This window comes from Sparus aurata, chromosome 5, assembly GCF_900880675.1.
Source record: "Sparus aurata chromosome 5, fSpaAur1.1, whole genome shotgun sequence".
In the NCBI taxonomy this organism is placed as follows: domain Eukaryota; kingdom Metazoa; phylum Chordata; class Actinopteri; order Spariformes; family Sparidae; genus Sparus; species Sparus aurata.
In genome coordinates, this window is record NC_044191.1 from 13,384,207 (window position 1) to 13,393,996 (window position 9,790).

The 9,790-nt window shown below is 42.7% G+C and overlaps 1 protein-coding gene across 1 annotated transcript; it reads left to right on the forward strand.

Moving 5' to 3' along the window:
- The first annotated feature begins 666 nt into the window (after window positions 1-666).
- LOC115582160 (hyaluronan and proteoglycan link protein 1) lies at window positions 667-9,276 on the forward strand. Its single transcript, XM_030417940.1, has 4 exons — window positions 667-1,010; window positions 5,735-6,079; window positions 6,822-7,121; window positions 7,339-9,276. The coding sequence occupies exons 1-4, from the start codon at window positions 920-922 to the stop codon at window positions 7,623-7,625; spliced, it is 1,023 nt and encodes a 340-aa protein (XP_030273800.1). The 5' UTR covers window positions 667-919; the 3' UTR covers window positions 7,626-9,276.
- The last annotated feature ends 514 nt before the right edge of the window (window positions 9,277-9,790 follow it).

A 9,790-nucleotide genomic window follows, 5' to 3' on the forward strand; every position in this document is an offset into this window, starting at 1 on the left:
GCAAAAGAATGACTTGAAGGCGCACCTTCTGTATACATCATTTTCACGGCCCTTTTTACATGTAGTGGCCGTGTATCAAGCGTACTTACAAGCCAACAAGACTGCAAAGGGACTACATATCACTTCTGTCACAAATGTGTGCGCGCATCTGTGTGCAAAGTGTTCAGGCCTGCATGAGAACAATATTTAACTTACGGACATTCGTTTCATTTGAGCAATGAAGCCTAATAAAGAGACTATAAATACTGAAATAATTAAATTGGGTGTGAGATCAGAATGAATCACAGTTAATCAAGTGGGAACATACCAAAGCTGCAAGTCATGGGACAGTGGCTGAGGTGCAAAGGAATACTTTCTATTTTACCATCATGTTTTACTCTGGTGAGGATAAACATTCATCTCATATACCGGATTTCAGTGACATTACCTCAGTAAGTTTCACTGTATTGCAGTAATCTCAGGAATCATTGCAGTTTCACTCCCACCTCTTTTACTCTTTATAATTATCTGCAGGTTAATTGTCTGGGGATTTGCTGTATCCCTCATTCTCTCAAGGGAGAGAGGGGAGTTGTTCTTAAATAATGTGGCAGAGGGGAGCCAGTATAGAGCTGTGCATGGTGATGGGCTGAGGGGTGGGGGGAGTGGTTTCAACCAATAAAAGGCACTTGTCTGGACCTCTGAGGAGCCCAAACTTTCCAGTAGCACCACAGGCGGCTGCTGCACAAAGGAAGACGGAAAGAGGGACAGTAGATGAATGAAAATTAAAAGTTAAGAAAAATTCTTCAAGCTCACATTCGGCGCTCCTGAAATATTTTAAACTTAGTGCAGTTTTTTTTTTCTTTTAAAGTTTTATATTTATATTTTTATTTGAAGAGGGCCCTTTGTGTAAAAAAAAAAAAAAGAAGAAGAAGAAGTAAAAATGACGAGTCTGCTGTGCATCACAATTATCTCCCTGGCCCTGACTGCCTTTGCAAACAGTCAGGACATGAGCACTCCCCCACTGCCAACAGGTAAGGTTGAATTTGTGTTCAAAATTTTTGATATTTAATTTCTTTTTGAATACATGTGTGCATGTGTGTGCATGTGCAACAGTGTTACTGTGCATGGAGGAAAAAAAGAGTAAGCTGAGGATGAGCCATGTAAGGAATCTGAGCAAAGTGGTACCACAGCTCAGGCTTGTCTAACAACAGGGTCATTGTAGCAGTAGGTAACAGAGTGGTCTCTGGGGTAACACACAGACACAGTGTGACTCACCATTGACTCATTTACTTGCTGGATACAGACTGCCACAGCATGGACTGGCTGCTGAAAAACTGTCATTCACTGTGGCTCACTGCCTGTACTCATGAATGAGGACCACACCATTAATACTACTGGTGTTCCCCCTTAAATGGCTCATAGGCTAAAATTCTAGTGCTTGACTTTTTTTTTTTTTTTTTTTTTTTGGATGTTAATTCTTACTAGAGTGCAAAAATAGCCAAGATTTTCCCACAGAAAAAGTTTGACCTTTTGTCATTTTATCATTAAATCCCAGAAAGGATGTGTTATCAGAGAGCACCTGCACTCCGTCACGAGGTTGTTATAATTCAAATGCACACCTGCCAACAGGATGACACACTGAGTTGGCTGCCGCTACCGCGAGCGACGAAATACCACAATAGATCTACCGCTGTGGTGAAAGGGAAAAAAAACAGTGTCTGGCTGGCTCGCGCTCTCATGTTATATGAGTGATACTCGATGCACTTTCAGCAGCCCTGCGAGCTGACTCAGTAGATGTCAAATTAGGGGGTTTTCTCAGCCCTCTCTCCTCCCAGACAGGAGGAAATGGCTCGTCCGTGGGGAAAATCATTTCTCTCTGGGAGGAGCTTTTTTTTTTTTTTTATCCAAACATTAAAACGGCTCCCATTGGCTGGTTATGGCGTCTATATGTATATGTGCATGTAAGATTATACATCACGTCACTGTCTACATTATGTAATTGGCTCGGCTCAGGCCAGCTAAATCATTGTTCCATACAGTATAGCTTTTTATAACCCATGTGAGCGGTGTATGCTCTGCCTGTTCACGGGGCGTTGCCTGTCCTTATACCTACTGACTCACTCTGGCACTGGGAGCTTTTTGGAAATCCGCCACAGTAACAGGCACCCTGACAGGAGCGAAGTTAAGATTAACGACCCGCAGCCAAAACGTATAGCGCCCCATGCTGAACAGCAGCCAAATGACTCTGTTTTTCCCTGTGAGGTAATAGTCTGTTAAGTCTAATGCTTACTGTAGTTGTTGGTTACTGAGGCTTGGCCTGGCAGCTGGGGCTGGGTGGGAAAAAGAGCTTGGCTGGAAATGGGCTGAGGCCCAGTGGGGCTAAGTAGGAGACGGGATGTTTGGTGCTGCTGCATTTGTGTTAATTCACAGACGACCCTGATGACAGTCTACTGTATATGTGTGCTGTGGATTATATGTGCACCCCATGTGAGCTGTGCACACCCACACTCCGTGTTTATGCTTGTTCTGCTTGACATGAAAGCAGGAAGGAGTTTATTGGAGCTGGTGTGTAGGAGTTGGCCCACTTTTGTTTGTCCCAGCTGTGCTTGTTAATAACAAACGGGCCAGCAGCAGAAGAGAGTAAAGCTGGGGGATGTTTTAAAGCATCTCGCGTCTTGCTGCTCCATCAGCTCCATGCTACGACCGCTCTCCGATGATTCCCATCCTTAAAAGCGCACGTTACGCTCAGGGATTCAACAGCATAATAAGACTATCCTGTAGTTTCAGAATATATAGGTCACTGAGCCGACTTGGACCACTGTGATGTTGTTGTAAATTTACAGTTCTGTGTTACAATGGAGCAGATGGTTCCAATCACCCGCTAATGCAGCTTTTAACAGAGTGAGAGAGAATTGTGCTCGGTCATAAAATGGCAGTAGGTCTTGGCTGCAGCTGGGGAGCTTTTTTTTTTTTTTATTGTCGCGCACATGTGGTCATTTACTTCTTTGCCGTGTTTTGATTCCCAGCTGCGCTCCACAGAAAATCCAGATAGGATACGCACTGAATTATTTGACGACCCATTTTGATGTTAAATGTGACAATTCAGGGCTACCTTTGACCTCAGAGAAGCTTGTATAAATAGGATGTGGGTTGAGGTGTGACAAAGGAAAGCAAAGCTCCCTTCCCCTCCTGAAAGGCTAAGTACACACAACAGGCTGTTGCTTTATTAGTGTAGTGTGCCCCACGTGGCCGGGGCCACATACTCCTATGGGACATGTGTCTGCTGGTAACTGCAGAAGCAGGAAGGAGCGTGGAAACCCTTTCAACAGGCCCGTCTTGCTCTGCTTCTACTGTCTCTTAGGCACCATTACCTTCAAGGCTGCTTCGGAATATGCGATATGTCCAAGAGACACACATCATTATTATGCTCTCATTTAGTCATGTCTAAGTTATTAGGTTAGTATGTATACAGCAATTTGCAAAGCTCCATTCTCAGCATTATGTTGGCATCGTTATGTTCGATCAGTCTCCTCCTTCCGTCTTACATTTCAGGATTACAAACCACTTCCAGCGGCTGGTTTTCCTCTCTGGACAGAACAATGTTTCCATACTAAAAATGTACAATGAACCCCTTCATTTTGTCTCCTCTAATGTCCTGAAATGTGGACATTTCTAGGAATAAATGTCAGATTGCATCACATCTGGTGAGCTAGTGTTGACGTCAACATCACCTTCACCTTTGCCAGGGCCAGGGCGTTTGAGGAACAGAAGCGTCGTCCTAGGTTTCTCTGTTTTCAATCACACTTCATGCGACTGCTGCCCACGCAGAGAATTTACGAGGCACGGTGAAGCTGTGAGTCATTCCTCACAGAAGGGGCAAAGAGGAATCTCGTCCAGACTGCTTTTTTTTAACTCCTCGCTACTTTCGAAGACATTGGTAATTAGCAGCGGGAAAAAAAGTGTGTTTCCCGAGCTCGTAAAATACCTGGCATGCCGTTGACCAGTCAAGAGGCGAGTGAGGCTACTGGGTGTGGTGGTGATTGGGTAATAGCCTCTGGGATATGAGAGGGTTTGCAGTCTAATGAAAGAATTACAAAAACAAAACAAAAAATGGTAGAAAATTCTGCACGCGGCTTGACTGAAGGGTAGATTAGGTCTGTCAGCAGTGCTTCTGCTAATTAAATCCTTCTGCGGGAGAGCTCAATACTAATGATCTGAGAACCACTGAACAGAGTCCAGACACGTGTCTACTGTGTGGTTAGCGCAGAGGATTGGAGCCGTTTAGGCATGGGGTTGATTAGAAGTCGTTTCAGTGTCACTCCTCTGGATGTGCATGCGTGGGCAGGGGGGCAGGTTATGGGGTGATCGGGGTGGATGGCAGCGATCCGGTGGCTCCACTTATTTCCTGTATTGCCCGTGTGGGAAACGTTCTCCCTGCTGAAGAGCCGGTGACAGCATTCTAGTCATGCCTCTGGTAATCCAGCACAAAGTGAGGCGCCTCAACACAGTGCTGGCATCCTCAGTCAGGAAGGAGAGGCACACTGGTTTAGACACAAATCATCTATGGTGAGTAAGTGGGAGGAAAATAAATCAGAAACAGAGCAGCTCAGGTTTTCTTTTTTTTTCTTTTTTTTTACTGAATACAAGACAAGACTATACTCAAGGGACGGTCTTTAAACCTGAATTCAGCCACGAACTTCTTGGTTGCACAAGATTAATAGCCATGTCCACAGACCACTTACAGCTACAAAGCCAGTTGATTTCCTCATTAATGCAATTACCATATTATCTTACAAGCTCAGCTCTGCAGAGTTTGACTCCACTCGCAAGGTTGGTTTTCCAAGGCTGTACCTGGGGTGGTGGGGGTCAGGGGCTGTGTACATCCATCCATCTGGTGCTTATTATTATTGCCTGGCACAGGCCACCCCTTGCTGGCTGGAGTCTTCTTAACTAAGCAAGCCCTGTGAGGTCTAAACATGGGGGTCAAGGAGATTGTGGGAACCTACGGTGAGGCATAAATGACGCTTTGAGTTAAATGGTGGCCTAGTTTGGACAGAGAGTATAGCAAGAAGGTGCGCGGACTACACGAGAGAAAAAGTAAGGATGAGAGCTAGATTCTGTAAATCATTAACTCTATCATCGTCTTACAGTTTCTGTTATTCACTGCCTGACGTGCTTAAAACAAATCAGATGGAGCAGATGAAAGAAACGCCCTTCATTTTGAGGATCAATGCTGCGAATCAAAGGTTTTTTTAAGTGCCAAGACTGACAAGAGCAGGGAGGAGAGACCGAAGACGCCGATTAGCTCGAGGGGCTGAGGGGCTGGCTGGTGTCCAATACTGTATCTAATAAACCAAACAGGATAAACCCAGACTCTTTGATAGTTGTGTATGGGAGAATGCTCTTTACTCAGTAAGTGTGTGCATGTGTGGCAAAATATAACATATAGTTCCACACATGCCAAAATATGCAGCTGAACAATCATGTACAAAAAAAAAAGACGGACCAATAAAGGAAGAATTTGGAAAAGCGGGGCACTTTTCCTTATTTGGTTTTTCTCAAAGTCTTTGGCTGCATCGGTTTCATGCCAAGCAAAAATTTCTGGATGCAGTCTTTGGAATCCAAGCGTAGAATATAGTTCTAAATTATGCAAACATTACATCATATTTTCCTGTTTAAGTCCAAGTATCATAAGCTCAATGACCAAACCGTCAAGCCACAATAAGGTCACATCGTGTTTTTTTCTCTTTTCCAGTTAGGGTTAAAGCTGAACTCGGTAGCAATGTCACCTTGCCCTGCTGGCTCCTGTCCAGGGACTCCATGTCCTTTGGTGGTGTTGGTATGCGAGTCAAATGGACCAAGGTGGCGGATGATGAAGCACTGAATGAGGATGTGCTGCTTTCAATGGGATTCCACAAGAAGACCTACGGAAGCTTCGAGGACCGTGTCTTTCTGCAGGAGCAGGACAATGAAGATGCCTCCCTGGTGATGACTGATGTTTCCAAGGATGACATGGGAAAATACCGCTGTGAGATCATCAACGGGTTTGAAGACACCGTCCACGAGATTATTTTGGAAGTGGAAGGTGGTCTCACTGATGGTAAATGTTGTTTTTTTTCATTTAGCTTATAGGAACGAGCGGTTACGTGTAAGCTAACTCAGCAGCTGTAACGACATTAGAAGCGTGTCACCACTTATTCAACGTCCTTTTCCTGTTAAAATGAATAGGTCAGCATTCATCATCTCCCTCAGCAACATTTATGTTTCCAATCATTGGAAACATCCACATTTTCTCTTCTTGTGGGAAAAGGAATACAAAAGAAAAGACAGCTTGTGCTTATTTATTCAAACTGCTGTAATGATTCAGCCATGATGGCATTTGAACACTGTTCAATGCGGGTAAACAGAAACACATTTTCAATCTTTTTTTTCAGCCACTATACTCATACATATGGCTTACTCATCAGATTTTATAATGACTACACTGTCTTCCTTTTAAAATGCACAATTCAAGGCGAAAGCGCTGCTCATGCAAAGTAAGGGTTATTTACATATTTAGACGTGATTTCTGAAAGCTCGTCTAGAGATACACTAAATCACTGTAGAATGTTAGAGCTCATCTGGATCAAAGTGCAGTTCCCACCCAACTTTTGTTGATGGTTTTTCAAATGCGTGATGGCTCAATCTGGGTGGAGGCTGAACATGCATGTGTAATTTTTGGCAAAAGTGAACGCAGTAATAATAACCTTGCTCTACTAAAATTTTCATTTTTGGTAAAACTAAACAAAGATCGAAGGGGCAACATGCTGTAACATTCATTTAATCTCTTCATCCTCTCTCAGGTGTTGTGTTCCCATACTTCACAAGTAGGGGCCGCTACAGCATGACCTTCCAAGAGGCTGTGCAGGCCTGTTTGGACCAGAATGCCACAGTCTCCACCTATGATCAGCTGTTTGAGGCCTGGAAAGGTGGCCTTGATTGGTGCAATGCTGGCTGGCTGAATGATAGCACAGTGCAGTATCCCATCACCAACCCAAGAGCACCTTGCGGTGGCACCAACAGCGGTCCTGGCGTCAGGAACTATGGCCGTCGTGACAAACAGAGCCTCTTTGACGTGTTCTGCTTTGCTTCTGCACACAAGGGTGAGTTCATACATTTTCTTGATTCATTACTTTTTGCCATTCAGAGTTCTTGTGTTGGGCTTGCTCCAGGAAACACAATGGTTTTGTTAAAAAATTAGCATGTATGGCCTAGCTTGGTAAACCAAAGTTTAAACAAAGGAAATCCTGGCATCTGGTTGAGTGCTTCTGTCAAGAAGTATCTTCTTCTTACTGCCTGTTTTGCTTTCTCTGCTGTCAGGACATTTCTACTGGCTGGTCCAACCCGACAGGCTGACCTTTGACGAGGCTGTGCAGGCATGCTTAGACGACGGTGCAGAGATCGCCAAGGTGGGGCAAATGTACGCCGCCTGGAAGCTTGAGGGCTACGATCGTTGTGATGCTGGCTGGTTGGCCGATGGAAGTGTCCGCTACCCCATCTCCAGGCCCCGCAAGAACTGCAGCCCAACCGAAGCTGCGGTGCGCTTTGTCGCATTCCCCGACAAAATGCAAAATTCTTACGGCGTCTACTGCTTCAAGGAGCAGTGAGGCGGTAGATAAGAGTAGGAAAGCCATAACTACCAAAGAGCAGCAACAACCACAGCCAGTCAAATTAACAATAAATCATACAGCTTTGGATCTTAACTAGCATGAACTCAATACCTTTCTGAAACTGTGATAACCCTTTTTAACGCCTAAAGAAAAAAATCAAATACTGTACATCTTACATCCATATGCGATGAATGACAACATATTTTGTAGCCATTAAGTTTTGTTTTCTTTAATTGTGCATTCATTAATTTTACATAGACTGTTGGGGAAACAGGCAACAGAGTTAATGCATGAGTGATGTGACAGAGACAAGAACTTGATGGTTGTGAGACACCGTCTAAGTTTGGTTTGTCCACCACAGAATGATCAGATGTGTGACGTTCAGGATTTTGAGCAGTCGTGCTCATGTGCAGATGATATTTGCTGCTTTAAAATGTATCTTAAGAACAAAATGGTCACGTATGCATTTATCAAGTATCACATCAATGGAAGAACTTTGATTACAGTGTCATAAACATAACTTGGCTACCACTGTTGAGCTACAGATGTATGCATGTCATATTGCAGTAAGTATTCACCTAGTTCCCGCTCCAATCAGTGTTGAAGCTTCTTCCAGAGAGGTTTTTAGGAGTTGATATCAAATTTACTGTTTAACAAGAAAATGAATGTAACTGTTTTGATGGACTGTGACCTATTCTGCATTGATAACTCCCACTAGATCACTTCTCGAACACAATTTGAAAGACATTTTTACTATTGTCAACTTTCGTTGGTTTTAACAAAATGTTTTATGTTGTTCTTGTTTTTTCATCTTTCATCTTTTTTTTTATTTTTGTTTTTTACCTTTTTGATGATGTCTGTCACTATAGTTTACATGTTGATAGTCTTCTAGAGAAAAGAAGAAAGAAATGCAGATTCTAGATTTAGACATCTGGCACATTGAAACATTTCAGCAAGACGGTAAATGCAGAAGAAGTAAAGATTTTCCCCTTTGCCCTGATGACAACCTTTTACCAGAACCTGATTGTCTAACAGTTGTAGCAGTTCCTTAGCATAGACGTCTAATGTTACAGTAGTTACAAGTACATCTAAACAATGTATGGGCTGAAATTTGCAGAATGCAGTGTCACAAATTTTTACTGAGGTTATGTGTTGCAAAGGGTACATTTCCACTGACATTTCCATTGATGCTCACTTACGCTCCTGAATAAGGATTCAGTGACAGTCATACTGCAGAGACTTGGTCTGAAAATGTGTTTATGAATACCAGCAAAACCAAACAACAACAAAAAAGTCCAAGTTGCCCATGGACCACAGTGAGCATGTGTTTCACATTCAGAGCCATAAAACAGAATCCTTTCTAGACATCAGATTAAAGAAAGTAATTTGATATTTTGTGTTTTGGTTTTTTGTTGCATTATCCCTTTATATGTTTTTCTTAACCCTTGGCACTGACATATGGTACTTACTGCAGGTTACATGTGGTATGTTTGGTGATGCATTGTCTGTTTAAGCAAAACTTAAAAATGTCTGTTACACAAGTCAACACTTGTGCATGAAAAAAGAAGGTGAAGGTATTTTTGTATCTTATCGCCATGTAACTTTTTCAACAAAGCAGATTGAAATAAAGAATACAACCTTTAAATCAGTTCTGTCCCTTTTTCAACAATGAACCTTTTTTTATTTCTACTGGAACTTAATCAACATGTATTATGTGGAGATACAGAGGTTTAAGCAGAGATTTAGACAGTATTGTTTGAGCTGCCATGGCCAGGGGCCATGTATCTGGCATGAGCCCATGTCGCTGAAAAGACTTAAGATTAGACCCTCCTTACATTTATTTATTCTTTGGCATTTTTTAAATTCAGTGCCAGGCTGCCAGCCCACCCCTATGTTAGACAAAGGGAACAGTATCACAGTCTTAACGAGTGCTTGTGGGAATGCATGGGAATGGGGTCAGATTTAGGTTGATACAGCAGTGAAATGGCAGACAAATGTTAAATGTGTGCGATGGTGAAAAGTCTGTTAGTGCGAGCAAAGTTTTAACTTTTATCAACACAGAAAATGTGAATACTTACGTCGAATTAAAATCAACTAAAATTTAAAGAATAACAATACTATTAAACACTTAAAAGTAGAAGTACCTGAACATTTGTTTTTGC